The sequence below is a fragment of the Protopterus annectens genome, chromosome 1.part2 (genome assembly GCF_019279795.1).
Source record: "Protopterus annectens isolate FY-2018-M chromosome 1.part2, PAN1.0, whole genome shotgun sequence".
Lineage (NCBI taxonomy): Eukaryota > Metazoa > Chordata > Ceratodontiformes > Protopteridae > Protopterus > Protopterus annectens.
The window spans coordinates 828,651,043-828,676,333 of record NC_056727.1 but is presented as its reverse complement, the minus strand read 5'-3'; the positions used below and the strand labels follow the sequence as shown (position 1 = coordinate 828,676,333).

The window sequence follows — 25,291 nt, the reverse complement described above, 5'->3', positions numbered from 1 at the left end:
TCTCAGAATCAACGGTGAAGAAGTGGAGAGAGTCCAAATGACTTCCTGGGGGTACCTATATCAGAGGATCTTTCTTGGAGTACAAACACAGGCCAGCTAATTAAAAAAGCCCACTAGCCACTACACTTCCTAACAAGTCTGGGAAAAAAAAACAAAGCTCTCTATGAGTGCTCTAAATACCTTCTACAGAGGAGCCATCGAGAGCATTACCACCAGCAAATGCACTGTATGGTTCGGTAACAGCACAATGGCCGAAAGGAAGAAGCTGCAAAGAATAATATGGACAGCAGAAAAGATCATGGGCACTAGTCTTCCTACCTTGCAGGAGCTGTTTGAAATGAGATGTAAAAAGAGGTCCCACAAAATACTGAGTAACACTTCTCATCCAGTGTATGGTTGGTTCACTAAACTTGCTTCTGGTAGAAGGTTACAGAGTATCTGTTGCAGGACCTTCAGATTTATGAACAGTTTTTTTTTCAGCTGCAATAAGACTCATTAATGCAATAGTAAATCTGGATGTATCGAAACTATACTAGATTGTTACGCCCTCATTCTTTTTCTTTTGTTTTCCATACAGTAATTCTGTTTAATTATTGTGTAATAAAATGAGTGTACTCTCACTCCAGTACAATTCCATTCACTTATGTGTAGTATCACCCAGTCTCACCTCTGTGTATAGTATAGTTTACTTATGTACAATATCACCCAATCTCATCTCTGTGTATAGTGCACTTTTCTTTTCATATGTCAGTCATCTAGTAGTCAGTGTTGTCCAGTGTATATAAATAGTATATAACTGCATGTGAGTCAGCTATCGAGATATTTTACTTTTCTACTACAGTTATTGTTTATTCTTTAATATCTATCATTTCTGTCTTTTTTGTGCTTGTTTTCTCCTGTAAAAGAGCTGACGCTCAATTTTGTGTAGGTAGCACTTGTGTTTCCTAATGACAATAAAGTTTCTTTGAATCTTGTGATGTCTCTTTAAACTGTCACATGACTGTGGATTTTGGCTGCCAAAGTAAAACAAACGGACCAAGCAACCGGTTCACCTCAGGTCAGCTCGAGGAGGGGCAGGCAGAGAAAATAAAAATGCACTCTAGCTGAAAGGACTGCTTCCTGACTTTTCTAAGTAAATGGGAGTTATACAGCAAATGATCACACAAGACATCATCTTTATAATGTTAGAAAGTGATAAATCCCCAGATGTCCATATGGCATAGTGGTGAGTTGAAATCCTGCTTGACCCAGAAAGCTATCCTTTACTATGCGTGTGTAAGCTGGAAAATATATCTGGTGGTAATGTTTGACAGTGACATCAGGGTCACCAAGCCTGTCTGTCAACAACTGTGCTTCCAATGTTCATTACTTCAGTAATGCTGTCTTAGTATCTGCCACCCCCTTCTATTTTTTTTCTTTTGATCTTTTCCAGTGTCATTGTCTTCTCCAGTGAATCTTGTCTTCGCATTATGTGGCAAGTAATTTGAGTTGTAGCTTTATTATCAGACCTTCCAGTGAAAAACTTGGTTTATTTAAGTGTTGGCAGATTTGATATTCATGCATGTCCAAAAATTCACTAAGTTGTTTTCCAGCACCACAGTTCAAAACCATACATTTTCCAGTGCACTGTCTTACTTATAAAGTCCAGCTGTCACAGCCATATGTTCTTGTTGGGAAAACTATAGGTATGATTGCAGTAAATCTAATGTAATGCCTTTGGTTTGAAATTGTTTCCCATTTTGGCATTGCTTTTATTTCAAGAATTAACAGCCTTTTAATTTCATGGTGGCAGTATGTCTGCAGCCATTATTAAATGCAGAGAGAAAAGCAGTGACACCACCACAGATGACTGGCAAACTTGTTAAAATCCCATAAAAAAGAAAACACACATTCACATCAACCAATGGTTGTTCTGCTATGCTTCAGAATAGGTCTCAGAGGAACTACAGTGTTTAAACCTGGAGGCTTGTCTGTTCTCAAATTTATGTTCCATTTGGTTTCATTCCTTTCAGTATTGTCGGTGATATCTCCTAGTTTCATCCCTTTAGATGTAACTTCAATAACCTTAAACTTAAAAATGCCCTTGATTGTCATGTTGCTCAATTTCCAGGACACTTTTTTAAGTTTAAGGTTATTGAAGTTACACCTAAAGGGATGAAACTAGGAGATGTCACCAACAATACTGAAAGGAATGAAACCAAATGGATCATAAATTTGAGAGCAGACAAGCCTCCTGGTTTAAACACTGTAGTTCCTCTGAGACCTATTCTGAAGCATAGGAGAACAGCCATTGGTTGAAGTGAAGGTGTGTTAGGTGTTCTGATTGGCAAGTTTTCTGATTGGAGCTCAAGGATGATACCTGGCTGTGATTGACTTGTGATACTTTGATGATTGGTTTATGCAAATAAGTACTTCTCTTCAAGCTTGTTTACTGGCGGTTTTCCTATTGGTTCTTTGGCAGAAAAACTGAAGCTGATTGGTTGTGCATCTCTTTTAAAAGCATGTTCTTCCTGTTTCCCTTTACGATCTGAAGAAGATATTTCCGAAAGCGCTTATCATTTGAAAGGGATTTTATTTTTGTCTTGCCACATTTTATGTCTCAAGTTTTCAGTAAAAGTTTTGTGTTCATCTTTTTTTGTGGGATTTTAACAAGTTTGCCAGTTGTCTGTGGTGGTGTCACTGCTTTTCTGTTTGAATTTTGTTCTCTGTAACAGTGCACCTTCAAGAGTTACAGGTTTATTTTGTGCTTCTATTAGTAAATGCAGGGTTCTTTGTTCTTGCGTGTTACCATTCACGACATTTCGAGAAACCGGTTTACCTTTACATTGTCGATCCCAATGTGGGCGAAACTGCTTCTGCGAATATAAAGTGTGAACGTCTCCAATGTCGAATTCCACATAAGCGAACGGCAAAACCTCTCCCTTTTTTGACCCATGGTAGCACTAGTGTGGTGGTGTGGCGCAGCCGGAAATGTTGAAATTCAACATATTTTCGACATTCAAAATTTTCCGTGGTTTCGGTTCACTTAAATGGTTCTATTAAGTGGCCGGTCGATGATGTGTGATTGACGATATAAAGGTAAACCTGAGAAATGCAGATAAGAAACACAAGTGAACCAAGTGAACCAAGTAAACCTGAGAAACCATTTATGAAGGAATGTCAGTGTAACACTATAAAAAAAGAACAGAAATTTCGCAGTGTAGAGGGTGTGAAATTCATTCCTTGAAATATGTTATGCACCTAGTTCATTAATAAAATTCAAACTTTAAAGTATGTACTGCAAAATAATAAAGTAGTAGGTAGTCCACAGTTGAGTTAAAAATGGAATATCCTTTATTGAAACACACAAACAAACAATCCTAGTTGAATATAAGGAAAAGCATTAAAGACATTCATTCATTTATATATAATCAGGTTATTTGGAACAAGGGAGTGGTTACAGAAGGTGGTTCTGTAAAGAGCAATAAAAGCATTAAACTCTGTCCTTTAACTAAGTCCCCCTTCCCTATAACACCATAGTGTAAACTGAGACTGTTCTACTTTAGAACTGAAAATAAAAAGCTGAACAGTTTATTAAGGCTAACCTACTAATCCAGACTTTATTAAGAAACCAGCTAACAAAAAGATGTACTACTAAACATCTGGTCAGAGTAAATGTTAGTAATTTATAAACCAACACTATCTGATCCTGTTCTACTTTTCCCTGTGCTTCCCCTGGTGGTGAACTCCTAGCTCTGTATGTGTATACGTGTATTTATTTACCTATTTGAAGTTTAACTGGATTAAAGGATTTGCTAAGATCCTTTTCAGCCTTGTTTTGGGCCATAAGACAGTATAAAACAAATAGGGTGTATGTTGGCAAACAAAATTCAGAACAATATTTAACAAGTTATATCAGTGCAGATGCTAACAAGGGCAGTGAGTCTCAGGTAAATGTAGGTATAATTTAATAATCAGAAAAATAATATTCGTTAAGTTAAAGAGGTAGTAACACTTTCTGAACTGATTGTAGAGTATTGCATTGAGATAATTTATAATGGGTAACCATTGTCCTTTATGTTCATGTTTAATGTGCTTCTTTGGTCATTTCTTAAATTGATGAGAATATGTAAGGAAGTAATATAGAGTTCATAGAGAAGGAAGGGCATGCCAAGAGGCAGGAGCAAGCATTTAAAGCTTGTTCACAGATAACCTGAGAGAAGGCAGACCTATTTAACCTTATAATTGTACTACTATATAAAGTATTGGAGGACTTTTGTAGAAACAGCTGGTTGGCAAACAGCTGGCAGTATCTATTAATAAGATGTCTGAAGGTTAGTGTCCTCAGTAGAAAAGAAGGCTTAGCCAAGACTGGTAGCCTTTTGACCTTGAATATAGTGTTACAGTGATGTTCAGTAGTGATGGTCAAGTGAATGTATCGGAGTGTGTATTTTGTTTTCCATGGTTTGGAGTATGCTGTTGTTGTGACCTGACATAGGGGCAGTTATAGGTAGAGCAGTTAAGCATTGACAGTAGAAAATTAACATCAGTAGCTTGATGAGCTTAGAGAGTATGAAGGTATTTGTTACTCTTGCCTCTTGTGTCATGTTAGCCAGTATTATTTCAACTTTCTAGGCAAGTGGTAGCTATGTTTATGAAGCGGTTTTATTGGTTGAATACATAGGGGAAATGGTTTACTGTGTAGTCCTTCCTGGGATATAACTAAACTTGGCTTTTTGTGTCACTTTCTGGTGGTTTCAGTTATACTATATATGTATGGATGCTGTCACTTCCTTAGTAACTTGTCAGCTGGTAAAATCAATCCAGACAGAGAGGTACATTAATTAGAAAAGGGTTTCCTTTTGATCTTTTCGTAATGTATGACTGTAGCATGATATGCTTCTCAGCGTATTGCTTAAATTAAACTTGTCATTCAGAAGGTTGGTCTGCAGTCTCTCCCTAGTTTGTGATCTTATGATGGAGAAGCTTGCATGCTTCTACAGTCCTTCTTTGTGTGGACACCCTTGCTAAAATGGGCCATAACATTTTATTTCATTCTGTAAAAATAAATTTGGCAGTAAATTATTTAAAGGCTGTCAAATTGTATTTGAATTTGCTGTCAGAAACCCACACAAACAAAACAGTTAAATAAAAAAAAATGTTTGCTAGCAGACCCCAAAGCTCACTTAGGTAGACCTGCTGTCATCTCACAGGCGTTTTTGAAAACGTATCATTGAATAATATTTGTGTAGAGGCTATTTGAGCGTTACTGGATGTGATGCCCATGCAGTGGCCCAGCAATCACGGAGCCTCAATTCTCACCAGCGAGGGGCGTCCATATAGGGAAAGGATAATAAATACACACACAGTAAAGTACAGTTTCCCTTAAGAGCACACAGAGATCACAGTCAGTCTGGGGCTGGTCTCTCTCTTTCTCTCCAGGTCCCCAATAAGACTCCCCACTGTCACAGCTATAGGGTCCAGATCTCAGCCTAGTGGGCAAGCTAAAACCTCCAGCACCCTCTCTGTCCAACCAGTGCCTCGTGTCCCTGCCCAAGTAGCTGACACACACACACGCACACGCACACACACACACACACACACACACACTTTGAGATACGAGTTATATGCAACCACAAGGACACTCCTGGGGAAGGCTGGCACAGGTTCTCCAGCTATGCCTCTTTTACCCAGAATATACCACTTGCCACCACCCACTAATACTTATTGGCTACTCAAAGGCCCTTTTGAAAGGGTGTCCAATTATACTCTGCGATATTATTATCCAAATGGTAAGTGCAACTGAACAGTCAAGGCTTATTTGGAGTGACTTGGACAGTATCACTATATACGTGCAATGTACTCTTAGAGCTTAAATTATCTCTACACAAAACAGCCACCGTTGAAAGGTTTAAAAATATTTAATAATAAATAATAAAAACACAAGACAATACTTCTTACTTACTTACAGTGCTAGTCAAGCATCCAGAGATCACAGGAAAATACTTAAAATAATACAGTAGAATAGTTCTGACATCAACACAGAAATGCAGTCTAATCTTCCTAATTCCTAGCTTTTCCTAAGAGAAAAAATTAAAGTCTAAGGTCCTACTTACATGCAGACATAGGCAGAGTGGGGAGTTGGATGTTCTCAAGACAAATGCTAAAATGCTCTCATTCTTTCTGTCCTTAAATTGATAACACAGTACCACAGATTCATTTCAGATTACATCATTTCTTTCTGGTTCCCAGGCCAACAGAAGGTCAGAGGTTACTAGCCCTTTTGATCTTGCAGCTGGTCAGGAAGCCAGAGTAATAAAAGAAATTATACATGCAGATTTTAGCTATTAACTCTGGCCTCAAAACAATAGGCAGAATGCCTTTATCTAGACATCTTGACTCCGAGTTTTCGATCAAGGAATTTCGCAGTGCTTGACTTATCAGCTTTATTACAGCAGAGTGCACTGTTGTTACATTTTTGCAGGTCCACGTCTAACAGCATTTTCTTACATTTAAGAGAACAAGCCTGTCGCTTATATTAATATTTACAAATGAGAAAATTATCTACAAAATTCTGTCTAGCTAGGCTGGCAGCCTTCACCTATCTTCACACATATCCCCTCCTGGAGAACTCAAGCTAGTTTTTAAAGTGACCCTTGAAAAACGTTGCTTGAGAGGGTTCTGTTTATCTGAGTATACCTTATCCCATTCCCTGTCTTGAGAGCCCGTCTACATTGGCATTGCTAATCCCACTGTGGTGCTGCACTGACATATCATATGCTTGTAACCCTAGGCTCCATCTTAGCAACTTGGCTTTTTGCTGGTTGGCTCTGGTTAACCATGTTAGGGGATTGTGATCTGTCACTACAGTGAATTTTCTTCCATACAGATAAGGCTGAAGTTTCTACAGTGCCCACACTATGGCTAGACATCCCTTTTCTACAGCTGCATAGCATTCCTCCCTGGGTTGTAGCCTACGAATGAGATAAACCACTGGGTGCTCTTTTCCCTCTGAAGAAATCTGGCTAAGTACAGCCCCTACCCCATGGTTCGAAGCATCCGTGTTTACAACAAATTTGTTGCTGTAATCTAGACTGGCTAACACAGGGTGTCCTCCCAAAACTTCATTAAGCTCCTGGAATGTCTGCTCACAGGCTGTGGTCCACACTGCATTACCTGGCCTATTCTTCCTTGTCACTTCTGTGAGGGGAGCAGCTATGGTACTATAACTGGAGATGAACTTTCTGTGGTACCCTGCTATCCCTAAGAATGCCCTCACCTGCTTTTTGGTAACAGGTGCAGGCCATGCCTTAATGGCTTCTACTTTGGCAGTTCTGGCCTGATCTTACCACTCCCCACTCTATGTCCCAGGTAAGAAACCTCTGCCATACCCACCTGACATTTGCTCAGCTTAATGGTCATCCCTGCCCTCTGTAGTCTGCCCGGCACCTCCCTGACATGTTGAAGGTGCTCTTGCCAGGAATGGCTGTAGACAGCAATATCATCTAGGTAAACAAAGGGAAACCCTCCTGCTAGGATATGCTCTGCCAGCCTCTGGAAAGTTGCTGTGGCATTTTTCATACCCAAAGGACATCTTTGTGAACTCATACAAGCCAAAAGGAGTCACAGAGGCTGACCTCTCTCTAGCACTGGAAGTTAAGGGCACCTGCCAGTAACCCTTGGTAAGATCAGTAGTTGTAAGATACTTAGCCCCAGCCAGCTGCTCTAGGGCTTCATCTGCCTTAGGCATGGGGTAAGCATCTGACTCTGTGTGACCATTTAATTTCCTGTAGACCACACAGAACCTGGTGCTGGCATCCTTCTTTGGAACCAGCACCACTGGGGAGGCGCAGGGACTGTTGGACTCTTGAATTACCCCTAGTTCCAACATGTGCTGTATCTTCTCCCTCAGAGTCTGTTTGACTCTCTCAGGCACCCTATAAGGGGCCTGCCTAATAGGCCTTTGGAATCCTGTATCCACCTGGTGCTGCACTAGGTGGGTACACTCTGGTTTCCTGGTGAACATGTCCCCAAGTTCCTGTAGCACTGCTCGGATTTTTTTTAACCTGGGTAGGAGATAGCTGCTGGGACATTGCTACCTCTTCCACTGAGGTGTCAGTCCGAGCCTCACTGTGGAGATCAGTCACCAGATCTCCCTCAGACTCCTCCTGCAATCTAAGTCTGCAATCTACTGCAAATGCTCAGCATAAGGGCCTCCCTTTCATGGTATGGTTTCATCATGTTAACATGGTACAATTTGTGCTCCTGCCTAGCAGTTCTACCATGTAGTTAACATCACTTACCTTTCTTACCACCTTGTAGGGTCCCTCTCAAGCTGCTTTCAGCTTGTTGTGTCTGACAGGAATGAGAACCATTACCTGCTGCCCTACAGCATACTGTCTATCTCGAGCGTTCCTGTCATACCATACCTTTTCCTGTTGCTGGGCTTCTACCAGGTTCTCCTGAGCCGAGTTCCCTGAGCCTTGTCCTGGGATTTAGGACATATGCCACAACAGACTCCTTGTGAGATTCACACTCGCCTTCCCACTCATCAAGAATTAAATCTAGAGGTCCCCTCATCCTATGCCCATACAGCAACATAAAGGGTGAAAAACCTGTGGATTCCTGGGGATCCTGTCTGTAAGCAAACAACAGATGGGGCAAATATTTGTCCCACTCCCTCTTAAACTGGTCTGTAGCATGGACTTGATTGTAGAGTTTAACCTCTCAACCAGACCATTAGTCTGGGGATGGTAGGGGCTGGTCTTCAGGTGCTTCACCCCACAGTATTTCCACAGACAAGCCAGCAGGTCTGACATGAAATTGGCACCTCTGTCAGTCAGTATTTCTTTTGGGATACCTACCCTGCTGAAAATCTCAAACAAAGTATTTGCCACCTTTTCTGCCTCAATGGAGGACAAAGCCACTGCCTCAGTGTATCTTGTAGCATAATCTACTATCACTAGGATATACTTTTTCCCTGTGGAACTTGGGGTACTCATTCCATAGCTACCCTCTGAAATGGCTCACAGGCAAAGGCATCAAAGGAGTCTCACCTTGTCTAATGCCTTGCCTACCTTTTGGCACTGCTCATGGGTCCTGCAGTTCCCAGTTACATCTCTGGAAATTCCAGGCCAATAGACGTTCTGCATAATACGCCGCTTTGTACGTTTTATGCCCATGTAACCTGCAAAGGGAATATCATGCGCTGTGGCTAGAAGAGCTAGACGGTAGGTTCTAGGCACTATCAACTGCTGTACCCTCTCATCTTCTAGCCCTCCCTCAGGGGTTCACTCTCTATACAGTAACCCTTTGTTCCAGTATACAGATTCCCCCTTCCCTTGAGAATCAGGTGCCTCAATAGCTACCTGCCTCAGGCCTTGCAATGTAGGGTCTGAGAGCTGAGCCTGTCTCAACTGTCTCTTTGTAACCCTTCCCAGCTCCCCTTCCACAGGAAGTCTGGCATCCTCTGACAGTGGTGCCTCACTGTCAGCCTGGGTACTACTACTCATCTCTACCTTTGCAGTCACACTGTCCAAGGGAACATCAGTACCTACAAGCAGCTGTGGCTCACCTTCAGTTTCACTACTGCAGAGTAGCTCCCTCCCTGAAGTAACCACCTCACCAGTCCTGGCTGCAAGTATGTGGTCTGTCTGTGTCTCCCCCAGGCTACCAGACTCACATGCTTGTCTCGAAGCCTGACTGCGTGTAACTGCACTAACACATAGTACTGCCTCATCAAAATTCTTCCCTATCAGGACATCTGCAGGATGGTAGTTCAGTATCGCTGTTATCTCAAGACAACCTACTATTGGCATTTTGTCTTCCCCACTTACTGGCTCCCTCACCTTTTGTTCCCCACCTTGCCTCCATGGACATCTGTATGCCACATGGCCCCACTGGTTGCATTTAAAACATTTAACCCTAGGTCCTGGACATGTATCTGGACTAGTGGCTTCCCCTGCTACTGTCAGATTCTGTTGGGGCAGTCTGTACTGCCCACCATGGGTTCCTTTAGACCTATGAGCAGTACTGGGGTCCCTTTCCTGTGCTGGGGCGCCCTGCTTGCTAGGTATAGGTCTCCCTTCTTCCCCAACTCATCTGAAGTAGCACATTGTCTATCAGCTAACCAGATCCTCATGTCCTCAGGCAAAGTGCTAAGGGCTTGTTCCCTCACCAAAAGGTCTGCCAGCCCTTCAAAAGTGATGACCTGACATCTACTCGCTCACCTATGAAAATAAGTACTCAGTTCAGCAACATATTCACACACACTTTCATCTGCCTTGCATCTATGCTCACAAAACTTTTTCCTGTACAGTTCAGGTGTTAGCTTAAAAATTTCTAACAAGCAGTTCTTAACCGTAGTGTAATCAAAACATTCCTGATCAGAAATTTTAGACAACACAGATACAGCTTTACCATGGAGTAAGGGGGTCAGGAACCGTATCCAGAGCCTTTGGTCAACATCATACTCTCAAACATATGAATGAAACTATCAAATTTATCCCCCTCTTTTAACTGTGGAAGAAATTTACTGACCTTTTCTGCTTCTGTGGTCCAGTTACTCCCTTCCTCATTACCTCCATGATGCTGGCGAAGAGTCAGCATCTCCTTTTCATGCTGCCTGTCCTTTTCCTCCGCTTCCAGGCATAGCAGTTTCTCATTCTCCTCAGCCTGCAAACGTCACAGTTTCTCCTTGTCCACACTCTCTAGATGTCAGTCTCACAGCTGCTCCTATTTCCAAACGTCTGGCCTCCAACTCAAGTCTCTTTAGCTCCAGATGGATTTTTAAGTCCTTTGCAGAAAGGTTGAAATGTCCATTCTCTGAGTGTGGTACATCTCTACTGCCATTCTGATCGTCTTCCTGGTTGTTGTTTTCTGATGCAGTTGTGACCAAAGCTGTAATCATGTCTGCTTTAGTCATGTTTCCATGCACCAGTCCCCTAGCCTGGCACAGCTGGCTCCTTGTCAGGTTTCCATACTCCTCTGCTGACATGCTGCCTGCTCTCTCTGACTAACTAAGCTAACAAAAGACATAAAACAATTGTGATCGTTACTTTGAGTATTCGCTGCATGGCTGATTTAGAGTACAAAACACCTTCAGTGATCACTGTACACAAGCTACAGGAATTCACACTACCCACATCACTACAAGCCAATTAGTATTTGCCAACAAATTAATATGTGGTGTGGATATCCCACCACTGCCAAACAATTAATATGTGACGCCGGTGCACTGGCCCAGCAATCAAGGAGCCTCAATCCTCACCACTAACACCCATGAGGGGTGTCCATATAAGAAAGGATAATAAATACACACACAGTAAAGTACAATTTCTCTTAAGAGCACACAGAGATCACAGTCAGTCTGGGGCTGGCCTCTCCCTTTCTCTCCAGATCCCCTATAAGACTCCCCACAGGCACAGCTATAGGGTCCAGATCTCAGCCTAGTGGGCAAGCTAAAACCTCCGGCACCCTCTCTGTCCAACCAGTGCTTCATGTCCCTGCCTAAGTAGCTGACACACACACACACTTTGAGATAAGAGTTATATACAACCACACAGACACTCCTGGGGAAGGCTGGCTGGCACAGGTTCTCCAGCTGTGCCCCTTTTATCCAGTCTATATGGTAGTACCACTTGCCACCACCCACTAATACTTATTGGCTACTCAGAGGCCTTTATGAAAGGGTGTCCAGTTATACTGTGCAATGTTATTATCCAAATGGTAAGTGCAACTGAACAGTCAAGGCTTATTTGGAGTGACTTGGACAGTATCACTATATACATGCAATGTATTCTTAGAGCTTAAATTATCTCTACACAAAACAGCCACAGTTGAAAGGTTTAAAAATATTTAATAATAAATAATAACAACACAAGACAGTACTTCTTACTACACAGTGCTAGCCAAGAGTTCAAAGATCACAGGAAAATGCTTAAACTAATGCAGTAGAATAGTTCTGACATCAACACAGAAAAACACTTAATCTTCCTAATTCCTAGCTATTTCTAAGAGAAACACTAAAGTCTAAGATCCCACTTACATACATACACAGGTAGAGTGGTGAGTTGGATGTTCTAAAGACAAATGCTAAAATGCTCTCATTCCTTCTGTCCTTAAATTGATAACACAGTACCACAGATTCATTTCAAATTACATCATTTCTTTCTGGTTCCCAGGCTAACAGAAGCTCAGAGGTTAATAGCCATTTTTATCTTGCAGCTGGTCAAGAAGCCAGAGCAATAAAAGAAATTATACATGCAGATTCTAGCCATTACTTCTGGCCTCAAAACAATAGGCAGAATGCCTTTACCTAGACATCTCAGCTCCGAATTTTATATCAAAGAATTTCACAGTGCTTGACTTATCAGCTTTGTTACATTTTTGCAATTCCACATCTAACAGCATGTTCTTCCACTTAAGAGAACAAGCATGTGGCTTATATTAATATTTACAAATGACAGAATTATCTACAAAATTCTGTCTAGCTAGGCTGGCAGCCTTCACCTATCTTCACACTGGATACTTTTGCAAGACACCATAAGGTTGATATGATCTCAGGATACAGGTCTTCCTTCAGTGCCATCATAACATGGGATATTCTTTATGAGGGTCCATCTAAGAGGTTTAGCAAGCAATTCTGTCCTCTAGGTCATAAGGATGAAACTTTAATCTCACATAACAAATATGTACGTACTATAATAACAGGTCTTGCATTGACATGTCCATTCTTATTGTCATTGCTGCTCACCTTCTCACAACTTCTGTTTTGGCTGGCCTGGTGTGTGGTTCATGAACCATTTATTTCCTTGGGTTATGTTGTATTGTTTACACTGACTTTGGATATCTTCGAGGATCTGGAGGGGGGTCTTGTTAAACACAGTATTGTGGATAATGGGGGGGGGGGATTTCCTAGGAAAATTATCTTGCAAATCTTAGACCTTTAGGTAATAAAGATTGAACTGTGTTACGTAGCATGCCTATATGATTAACCAGAGTAAAGCCTACAAATGAAGGGTGCAGGTTTTCATTTGATATAGATCAGTGTTCATTGTCTGGTAGAGCAGGTATTTAATGATATGTCACAGATATTACAGAAATGACAGTACCTACATTTTTCTTTTTTGGGAAGAATTAAATTCTTGAAGTTAAAATTTGTGGTAGGCATATTTTACCTGATTAGGAATTTGGTTTATATACAGTAAATCTGTGTAGTCTGGAGAAAGTTTAGTTGGAACGAGAAATATGCACATATTCCCATGAGAGGCCTTAATTGCTGATCAGAAGTATATGGGCTAAAAATATAGAAGCCTGGAATTATGGTTTTGCACAGCTGTAGATAAGATGTAATGACTGGTAATCTGGCATGCATTAGATTTATTTGATTCTAAATGGAAAACTAGATTTTTATTTTTCATTGCCTTTGCTACTTGTGATTTCTTAAATTCACAAGTCTATACTGTTCATTTTTATTTTAATTGTGAAAACATATAAGCAGGAATTAATGTTGATTCCATTCCAGTGATATCAGCAGCCTTTATATTGCTACATTCTGCAGTCTGTTAAATCGGTTACTAATATTCTTAAAAGTGAAAGAGTAGTATAACACATTCAGTCAGGTATAAACATTTTTATTGAAGGATTTGGTCAGATCATATTCTGTGTTCCCTATCTTGTTAATAGGTTACTTATAAGGGAAAAGCTGGTATTTAGTTTAGTCCAGGAGAACTCCTTAAAATATGGCTAACATGTATAAAACAGAGATGTTATGTCACCTATTAACTAAATTGTACAACAGAGTGTACGCTTAGCTTATTGGACACCTGCTACAATGAGCTGGGAAGAGAACAACCAGAAACAATGTTGGTATGGACTTGATCTCATTGATGCTTTGTTATATTTTGGTGGGTTTGCTGTAAGATTTACTTTAGTGAAAAACCCACAAAGGTTTTGAGGGAATCACTACTTCCAATTTATTTATGTTATGATAAATTGATTTTAGAGTCCAAGTTCCTTCTGTGTTTCTTTTACATGTTTGGAGGAGACTTTTTGAAATCCATTACGTTTGAAAATATTGCCAGTAGTTGAGTAGGACAGGTGGTAGGAGAGTAAGCTGTATTGTTTCGGCCTTACTTTCTATGTCTATTTCAACTGTCTTGCTTTGTTTAATTTTTCATCTTTAGACCTTATTTTTCTTTCTGTTTAATGTTTTGTCTTCAGACTAAAATTATTAAAAACTGAGTGAGTGAATGAATGGAAATTTCAAGTTGGATACATGCAGGGTGTTCTTTGAGTTGCAGACTTTGTGTACTTTGCTTGGAGATCATTTTGTTCTGTTTGCAAAGCCATGCCAAGCCATTTCACTTTGAATGTTTGACCCTTACTTAGATCCTGTACTAATGTGTTCCAGGTAATTCACAATATTTCTTTAAAAAGTGAGTTTGTCTTTTCATATTTTTTTTAAGTAAAGTAAAGCCACCTTTACACCTTGTTTCTTAACTAGTAACTTAGTGAGTAGTTTGTACATTGGCAGTCCCTCAGTCCTTCTGCCTATCACCTGTATTGGGGAGTTCATTAACAAATCAGCCACTGTTAAGACATTAGTCTTTTGCTGGTAAGTTGAAACAGTGCATTCAGAAGCTGATGTAGTGTACATTGTTTTCTTCAGGCAATCCGAATAGAGACATAGAAGTGTTGCAGTGTACTGTGCGTAATATCTTGTTTTCACACTCTTCCAAGTGTGCTTGCTAAGGTGAACGTTCTCCATGGACATGAATTCTTGAACTGGTTTTATGCTGTATCTTTTTCCTCTTCCTCCTGGTTACAAATTAAAGAAGTAATTGTAAGCCATTATATCATTCCTCCTCTGCTGTGAAACACTGACAGCTTTTTCTGATTAAAGATGTGTTTCTTTGCTTTTAGTTAGATGTGTTTGCAATGCACATTTTTATCTAGTGTGTGTAAAAATGGTAGGTCCTGGAGCTGTAATGATTAGGGGTCTAAAGAATCATTTGCAGAGATAATTTGCAGTTTCATTGTAGTACAAATCACCCGTCTCATTTTTATGTCTGGTACATAAAATAGACTGTCGTATTATAACGTCTAGACAGAAGATTTGATTGCAGTAGGTCTTCATCCTCTGTATATTTTTCATCGGTTCCTTGATACAGACATGCCTTTTTGAAGGTGAGGCTGTGGGTATACAATATGTGATGTACAGCAGAGCTTTTTCATGTCTTACTTAATAACCCAAATTATAATGTGAAATTGATTATGGCTTACTCAGACGACAAACTGTTTTGGTGGAACTCTGCTTTGTGTAGAGCACTTAGTACCTGTAGATTTTCATTTCATACCAAGTAACAGGTAAGCAAATAAATGACTAGGAATTACTCATCTGCTAAGTTTTGTAAAACCGATCTGTTTAATTTTCTGAGCTCAGAAAAAAAAATGCTTCAAAATGTATGCCCTGCAGCACATTTTTTTTGTTTAGAAAAATTGAGTTTTTAATCTTAGATTTATTTTAGAGAGAATAACATACACCTTCAGGGATGCATGGATCATGCGATCCCAAATAAAACCAAGACCCAATCCTCCAAAGGCAGACGTCCTGTCTGGTGGACCCCAGCCATAAACAAACTATACAATAGAAGGAGGAAGCTACTAAATGATAGAGCAAAATCCCAAAAAGGGAAGGCATCACTGATCAGTATTAGCAAAAAACTACGGGCACACATAAAATTGTCTAAGGCCAGCTTCGAGAGAAAAATTGCACAGGACACTAAGGATAATCACAAGGCTTTCTTTAGTTATGTTAGGAACCCGGGTGGTAATTCCCAGATATGCTCAGAATTAGTCCAAAATGACAAAAATACACCGAACCCACAGACATTGCCAACATCCTAGCAGACAGGTTCAGCGCAAACTCCCCTCCCACCAAAGGGCAAATATCTATCCCAGCAGAGTGCTGCCCCTGACATCTCAGATGCTCAGGTAAGAGCCCTCTCCAAAGCAAAAACACAGCATCAATGGGACCAGGCGGTGTCCCGGGCTGCGTCCTACATGAACTCAAGAAGAGCTAAACCCAAACATAAAACTACTGTTCAATCTCAGCCTTACTACAGGATATGTGCCCAAAGAGTGGCATACAGAAACAGTGGTCCCTCTCCATAAAGGTGGTGCCTCAGCGGATCCTGGAAACTATCGCCCCATAAGCCTGACTAGCTTGGTCTGCAAAGCTATGGAAAGGATCATCATGGACCTCATAAATAAAGATATTGGGGACCTACAAACACTGGATCCTACCCAGTTCGGCTTTGTTAAGGGCAGATCCTGCCTCTTAAACCTGGTTGATTTCTTTGAAACAGTCACCAAGGCCATTGGCGAGGGAAGGTGGTCCACACAGCCTACCTGGACCTCATAAAAGTCTTCGATACAATACCCCACTCGGGCATTATAGATAAGCTCACCAGCTTAAATATAAACCCCTATGTCACTAGATGGATTGCAAACTGGCTCAAGGGACAGAACCCACATGGTTAGAATTGCTGGAGCCATGTCAGACTCCAAACCAGTTACAAGTGGTGTCCCACAAGGCTCAGTCCTGGGACCTCTCTTGTTCGGTATATATTTCTCGGAGGTACAGGCCAACACGGAAGGACTGTGGCTGACCAAGTTCGCAGATGACTGCAAACTGGGCGCCATAATTGACTCTCCAGCCGACACAAGCATCCTCCAAAAGGGCCTCATAGAAACAGACAACTGGTGCCAGAGCCATGGCTTCAAGCTAAATGCCAAAAAATGTATAGTCATCCCCTTTGGCAAAAACAAAGTGCCCACAAATTACCACATAGGTGGTAATCCATTAAGTACAAAAGTAATTAGGGACCTGGGGACCCAAGTTGATAGCAATCTCTCATTTGACAACCACGTGGCCAAAGTGGTTAGAAAAACATTTTATATAGCCCACCTGTTCATGAAGGGATTCACATCTAGATCAGGGGACATCATCGTGCCTCTTTACTCATCCCTCATCAGACCCATAATTGAGTACAATGCCCCTTTTGGGATGTACCTTACCAGACACCTGCAGCAACTGGAAAGACCCCAAAAGTACCTCACCAAGAGGATCAAAGGGCTCAAACAGATGCCATGTGCTGCCCGGTTAAAGAAACTCCAGCTCTACACAGTGGCATACCGCCTGTTCAGAGGCGATCTGTGCCTGACGTATAAAGCCATGTCCAACCCGGAATTAATGGACATGCTGCACCTCAGAAAATCCAAATCCCATCGAGCTCTGGCTCGACACTTGAACCTCAGCACTGAAATAAATAGTACATGCTGGAGGGACAGATTCATAACCCAGAGGCTCCCTTCACTCTGGAATAAAATCCCAGTCCAGGTTAGGCAGAGTCCCTCATTGACTCTCTTCAAGAGGAATCTTGATGAGTGGATGGGAGATCGTAGGTTTACCCCGGGTATCACTTCTGTGTCACTGTTAGACAGAGGCACAGTATACTAACTTTCTCGAAAAGGGCATAGCAAAATAAATTTAAAATGGGTGGCGAAAGCCAAACACATTCTGGTTAGGCTTATAAATGCCCTAGGGCAGATAGCCTAGTATGAACCTATAGTAGGAAAAAATTCTTTGTCCATGAGATTTCAAGAAAAAAAAATGTTTGAAAGTACCTGCATATTGCTTACATTTGCTTTATTTTGTGTTTCTTTACCTTTTGTCTGAAGTTTTGCAGTGTTTTCATGGTTGTGTGTATGTACTGTTGGTTTACTTTACAGTTGTTGCATATCACTACTGTGATGGAAGCTGAACTATCAGCCATTTTGTTTTTCATGTGAAAGTGGACAGAATATGTAAAAAATAAAATAAGGAGCAGAAATGGTAAAGGCCATTGACTATATATGCGGTTTTACTGAAACAGATGTTACATAGTTAAAGAAAGCAGGCAGTACTTCGATCATCTTAATAATAGCAATAATAAGAAAAACTCTAGTATACTTAATGTGATGATAATATGGAAGTATTTATGGAACATATGATTTTTTCTTTCTGACAGGGAACTCAAAAGAAGACCATGCAAGAGGAAATTGCATCCATTCTCCGAGAACGGATAATGGTTTTAGATGGCGGGATGGGGACCATGATCCAGAAGTATAAACTTGAAGAAGATGATTATCGTGGTGTTGAATTCAAGTATCATCCCAGATGTTTAAAAGGGAACAATGACCTCCTAAGCATAACACAACCGGACATAATCTACACAATTCACATGGTATGATTGTAACTATATGAATGTGAATTATCAAAGGGTTGCATTTACCACGTTAGTTGGAGGCTGTATGAAAAATTGCTGGTATTTGAATATTTTCAAAAAAGTAATTGTAATTGTGTACAAGGGGTAGACATGGAGAGTAGGTCAGTTGTGCACTGGCAAACTATGTGATTTATGAGCCCTTGGCCAAGTCATATATTTGTCAGCAGAGATCATTGCAGTGCAGAAGAACTCAGAGTTCCTGTCAAGTGAGGAGAGTACATGGGTATAGACCTCTGCACAGAGAGTTGTGTATGCAGGAAAAGTAGAATTCCCCACGGAAACTTTGCTTTGAACTGTTAGTGTTGTTTTGAGCAACAGTTTTCATTCATAGGTTCATAGGTTTATACTAGGCTATCTGCCCTAAGGCATTTATAAGCCTAGCCCAGAGTTTTTGTGGCTTACACCCCTTATGTTAAAAAATACTGTGCCCATTAGTTTGTTGTGCCTCTGTCCAGCAGTGACACAGAGATGATTCCTGGGGGAAACCTACGATCTCCCATCCACCGGTCAAGATTTCTCTTGAACAGAGCCAGCGAGGTGCTCTGCCTCACATGGACCGGGACTTTATTCCACAACATAGGGAGTCTCTGGGTGACAAATCTATCCCTCCAGCATGTCCTATTTATATCCGTGCTAAGGTTTAAGTCGCTTGCTCTAGTGGATCTGGTAGATTCGGATTTTTTGAGGTGGAGCATGCCCATTAATTCTGGGTTGGACATGGCCTTGTATGTCAGGCACAGGTCACCTCTGAACAGACGGTATGCGACTGAATAGAGCTGGAGTTTCTTCAGTCTGGCAGCATATGACAGATTTTGGAGTCCCTTTATCCTTTTGGCGAGGAACTTTTGGGGTCTCTCCAATTGCTGCAGGTGTCGGATGAGATACATCCCGAATGGGGCATTGTACTCGATCATTGGTCTGATAAGTGAAGAGTACAGGGGAACAATAACCTCACTTGATCTGGATGTGAATCCCTTCATGATCAGGTGGGCAATGTAGAAGGTTTTTCTAACCACTTTAGCAATGTGAGTGTCAAAAGAAAGGCCACTGTCAACCTGGGTCCCCAGGTCCCTGATAACCTCTTCTGTGCTTAGTGGATTGCCACCTATATGGTAGCTTGGGGTTACCTTGTTTTTCCCGAAGGGTATGACTATACATTTTTGGCATTTAACTTCAGGCCATGGCTCTGGCACCAGCTATCAGTTTCCGTGAGACCCCTCTGAAGGATATCTGTGTCCGATGTACTTTCCACTTTGGCTCCCAGTTTGCAGTCATCTGCAAACATTGTCAGCCATAGTCCTCCTATGTTAGCCTGTACCTTCTGAGAAGTAGATGCCGAACAACAGGGGGCCAAGGACTGAGCCCTGTGGGACACCACTTGTGACCGGCTTGGAGTCTGACATGGCGCCAGCTACTCTAACCCTGTGGGTTCTGTCCTTTAGCCAGTTTGCAACCCATCTTGTGACATATGGGTTTACATTTAAGCTGGTAAGTTTCTCTATAATACCCGTGTGGGGTATTGTGTCAAAAGCTTTCGCGAGGTCAAGGTAGGCTGTATGGACTGCCTTTCCCTCATCAATGGCCTTGGTGACTGTTTCGAAGAAGTTGACCAAGTTCAAAAGGCATGATCTGCCCTTGACAAAGCCAAACTGGGTCGGGTCCAATGTCTGCAAGTCCCCTATGTCTTTGTTTATGAGTTCCATTATGATCCTCTCCATAGCTTTGCAGACCAGGCTTGTTAAGCTTATGGGGCGGTAATTACCAGGGTCTGTAGAGGCACCGCCTTTGTGGAGTGGGACCACAGTTGCCGAACGCCACTCCTTGGGCACGTATCCTGTGGTAAGGCTAAGATTAAACAGCTGCCTTATGTGCGGGTTTAGTTCCTCATTGAGTTCGTGTAGCACACAGCCGGGGACACCATCCGGTCCCAATGATGCTGTGAATTAGCATTAGAGATAGCAGCTTTCACCTGCGCATTGGAGATGTCTGGGAGGCTGCACTCCGCTGGTATAGTTATCTCTCCTTTTGGGGAGCGGGGTGAAGTTTGCACTGAACCTGTCTGCCAGTATGTTGGCAATGTCTGTGGGTTCAGTGATTTTTGTATCATTTTGGACTAATTCTGAGCATATCTGGGTGTTTCCACCCAGGTTTCTAACATAGCTGACGAAGGCCTTATGATTGTCTTTTGAATCTATGGCAATTTTTCTCTCAAAGTTGGCCTTGGATGATTTTATGAGAGCTCGTATTTTTTTACTAATAATGATCAAAGGTGTCTTCTCTTTTATGGATTTTGCTCTATCATGTAACAGCTTTCTCCTCTTATTGTAAAGTTTGTTTATGGCTGGGGTCCACCAGACTGGACGTTTGCCCTTGGTGGAAAGAGTCTTGGTTTTATTAGGGATTGCCTGATCCATGCAGTCCTGGAGGTGTTCGTAGAAGGCATTTGTAAGGGCTTCTGCAGCTTGGGTTGTGGTTTCCACTGGCTCGGGGGCCTTGAAGGATACCACACCAGTCTTGAGTAGTGTGAAGTTTGCTTTAGAGAAGTTCTTCACTGTGGTCTTTTTTGTTTGGGGTGGGGGCAGGATGTGGATATCCACTGAGATTAGTTTATGATCTGATATCACCAATGAGGGATATACTTCCGGTGTGGAGCATTTTGTCCCCATGTTTGTGATAATGAGATCTAGTATATTTTCTCCTCTTGTGGGAACGGTGACTAGTTGTTCCATGGCATTTGAATTTATGGACTCCAGGAACCTTTGGGCTAGAAAGTTTGGGCTTGAGTAATGTTCCCAGTCTATATTTGGGTAGTTGAAGTCACCCAATATAATGGTGTTTGGAGATACACTTATACCCTCCAGTGTCTTCAGGAAGGCTGTGTGGGGTTCCTGAGTTTGAGAGGGTGGCCTGTAGCATGCTACAAATTATAGAGCAGTTTTGCCTATGGTTAATTGCACCGGGATGGTTTCCGATGCTTCGTGCGTTGCCACCAACCTGGAGGTGTGGGTATCCTTGATGAATATGGATACACCCCCTCCTTTTGTGGTGTGGTCCGGGTTTTGGGGCGGAGCATGATATGAGGTAAAACCTGATAGTGCCGGTGTGCTCTCAGGAGCCTTGAACCAGGTTTCAGTCACAGCACAGACATCGATGTTCTCCATACTGAGAAGGGCCTCGAGTGCGTGCATTTTGAGATTTAGACTTCTGGCATTGAGCAGCATTACCCTTAGTTTCTTCCCATTTTTGTTTTCTAGGGTGGTAGGTTTAGAATTTGAGCCTTGCCTAAAAAGGCACTATGGGGTGGCAAGAGCCTTAGCCAATATCCGGAATCCCAGGGGTGACAGGTGCAAGCCGTCCCTTTCGAAGCAGCGTGGCTTGTCAAGCATGTCATCCCAGGCAGACAGACACTGGATCCCCTTTGAATGACACCAGAAATTAAGCCAATTGTTAAAGCTGATCATCTTGTCTCTATGTTGTGGCATCATTCTTGGTGAAGGAAGGATGCTGCTCAGGGTCAGGGTCATACCTGCCTGGGCTACATAATCAGAGAGCTCCTCTATGTCTCTTTTCATGTAGTCCAGGGAGGTACGTCTCAGGTCGTTCACACCAGCATGGACAATGATTGTGTCATATTTGTACTTGCTGTGGAGTGACCCGACTGCTTGTGTTATGTGGCGGATTCTAGTGCCCGCTAGGCAGCTTACTGTGACCCTCTCCTTGTTCAGCCTGGTGAGTGGGACATCAGTGTGTCTGACTATGGAGTCACCTATGACAAGTATGTTTGGTGTTGTATTTGGCCTTAAGGGCTGTGACTGCTTTGCACACTGATTTTGTGTTTTATGTGTTGCCTGTGGTGTGTCATGAGGTGGCGGTTGCTTGGGTGTCTGCTGTTTAGGTAAATTTTTGCTCAGAGCCTCCGAGTATGTCTTTGTGTGTTTATGTGTTTGATTCATTGTTGTGATAGCTTTATGTGAGACTGGATGTCCTTCAAGGATGCATCTGCAGTCCTAACATATGGGTTGTCCTGCCTCAGGCAGCCCTTCGGTCGGCCGGATTCCAAAGTCTGGGTCTGGTCCCGGCTGATGTCGCACTTCACCCGATGTCATAGCTGCTGTGAATTGGGTATAAAGGCATCAGCCGACGCCATTTTCCTCAGTCTTTCTTGCCGCGTGGTGCCCGAAGCAGAAGCTGTTCGCAAGTGCCGGTCGGTCAGATCCAGAGATTTCTACTACCGAAGACTTCTAAAAAGCTAAGTACCCCGTTGGGGACTCTTTCTTGCCTCAGCCGATGTCAGAAAAAGTAAATAATTGTTTAACTTGTGGGAAACAAATACCTCATAAGGATTTCCACTCTTACTGCCTTCCTTGCTTAGGCCCTGACCACGACGTATCAGCTTGTCTAGCCTGTGCTTCCTTCAACCGATGGACACTTAGACGTCGGTCGGAGTTTGCAGAGGAGTTTTTTGGTCCCGCTTTTGCTTACAAAATGCCGTCGGAGACCCTGACTTCACAATTAGCTAAAAAGCGTAAGGAAAAGGACCGACACTCGCGGTCCGCGGTTTTGGCCGAAACCACGGTTAAGCCAACCACGAGTGTCTCGGTTTCGGCCGAAACCGAGTCCTTGGTTCTTCCTTCGGCCGAAAGCTTGCCTCCGATAGCCGAGGCCTCACACAGCATGGCTGAATCCGCTACTGAACTTACCCCTGCTGTAGCAGGCTCCCAGGATTTATCAGATACTATTCCTTTAGACATATCTACTCCTGCACGTGGAGCTGCTAGGCCCCCTGCATCTATGTCTATCAAGGCTTTTTCTAGGGCTAAAGCAGCTAAATCTTCTAAGGCCTTGCCTGCTAAAACCCCCTCACACAGGCCTTCCTCCAGTTCCCAAATGCTCAGCTTGGCTGAGGATCTCATTTCTTTGATCAGGGGATCCCAACCTCACCCAGACAGGGCCTCTCAACCCCCTCCAGAGAAGAGACCTAGAGCAGAGCCCCCGGATCCTGTTTTTACAGACTATTCCTCGGATGATTCAGAAAACTCAGGTCCTCCAGAAGGCCCATATTCTCCTTATGAGGATTCTGATGCAGAAGACTCCATTCCTTCTGCCTCTCCTCCTGAGGAATATTCTTTTGGGGAAACCTTGCATGCTATGAGAGAGCATTTTCAATGGCAGGGCCAGGATTTTTCAGATTCAAGGAAAAGGCTAAGGACCTTTTTACATTTACCACAGCATAGGCCTTTAGCCATTCCTCCAGTACTTACAGTTGTTGATGATGCTTATAATGATGCCTGTTCTGCCCCTGACTCTCTTCCCCCGGCCCCTGCCAAGCCCGACAGATATTACAGGGTCCCAGACACACACTTTCACTTGTATAAGGCTCCTATTGCAGATCCTGAAACCATTTCACAGGGCCCCAAAGCTGTAGCAGCTGCCTCTGCCAAAACCCTCCCCTCTGAAAGAGAATCTAGAGCATTAGAGAGATGGGGTAAAAAAGTTTATACTTCTGCTACTCTTTCGGCTAGGGCCTTAAACTGTCAATTCCACATGATTCAGTATCAGGAATTTTTGTTAGATCAGCTAAATAAAAAACTGTCCTCTCCTGAACCTATAGACCGTAAGTCCCTTCAGGATTTGGTACATAACACTCAGCAGGTCAGTAATCATTCATTAAAATGCGGCTATGATGCACTGGAGGCTTCCTTTAGATCAGCTATGACTGGAACAGTGATTAGAAGGCATGCCTGGTTAAAAGAACAATCCTTACCAGACCATGTAAAGTCAAAGCTTCTAGATGCTCCCATGGAGAAACAAAGTTTGTTTGGCTCCCCTGCACAGCAAGTGCTAAAGAAGGTGGAAGAAAAAGCAAAATCTGTCCAAACAGTCAAGGATTTTTTACAGGTACAGCCTCCGAGGTTTAGTAGAAATTGGCCTTCGAAGAATTGGTCCTTTCCAGACACCTCCAGAGCACAGAGAGGCAGAAATAGGCCCAAGAGGCAGAGGTCAATCCAGAGGTGCCTACAGGGGACGTCAGTGGCAGCCTAACAACCAGAGAAGTACTGCCACAGATTCAGCTACAACCACCCCCACAGGACAGACACAATGACTTGACTCTGATACCGCCTACCAGGGAACAACTGCAAGCACCCTTAGGCGGAAAGCTTGCCTTATTTTCCGTAAACTGGCATTACATTACAGGAGACAAATGGATTTTACAGACAATAGACAAAGGCTACAGGTTTCACTTCCACACTCTACCAAAAAAGAGAGGAATGCCAAACCTACCACCAAACCAAAAAACAAACGCTCTAGCACAAATCAACCACCTACTAAGGATGAGAGCTATAGAAAAGGTACCGCCTATGGAACAAGGGCAAGGATTTTACTCCAGACTTTTCCTGGTACCAAGGAAAGAAAACCAATGGAGACCTATTCTCGACCTGTCCACCCTGAACACATATCTCATTGTTCCAAAATTCAAAATGCTGACTTTACAGCAACTTCTTCCCATGCTGGGCAAGGAGTCTTGGCTGGTGACTCTAGATCTCAAGGAGGCATACCTGCACGTCCCTATACGACCAGATTGCAGAAGATACCTCAGATTTCTTGCAGGATCAGAGCATTATCAATTCTCAGCATTGCCCTTTGGCTTATCTACTGCGCCCAGAGTATTCACGAAATGCCTGGCATCAGTAATTGCTCATTGCAGGCTTCAGGGAATTCAAATTTATCCATACCTGGATGACTGCCTGATCCAAGCGGACAACAAGACCAAATTAACAAAAGATTTGGAAAAGGTTATACAACTACTGCAAGCCCTGGGATACACAGTCAACATGAAAAAGTCAAGGCTGGTACCATCCCAAAGGATAACATTCTTGGGTGCAGAACTGGACACATCAAATCAAATGGCATTTCTCGCAGCAGAAAAGCAAAAGCAACTACCACTCTATTTCATGGCATTAACAACGCAGAACCAGCTT

General features: G+C 42.5%; 1 protein-coding gene across 2 annotated transcripts in view; it reads left to right on the top strand.

Annotated features, from left to right (window-relative positions):
- Positions 1–25,291, top strand: part of MTR (5-methyltetrahydrofolate-homocysteine methyltransferase) — a 1,755,520-nt gene that overhangs the window by 49,090 nt on the left and 1,681,139 nt on the right. For both annotated transcript variants that reach the window (XM_044059073.1, XM_044059064.1), the window contains exon 2: positions 18,054–18,269. In XM_044059073.1, the coding sequence (XP_043915008.1) occupies positions 18,072–18,269 (198 nt within the window). In that variant the 5' untranslated portion in view covers positions 18,054–18,071. The remainder of the gene's footprint in view (positions 1–18,053; positions 18,270–25,291) is intronic.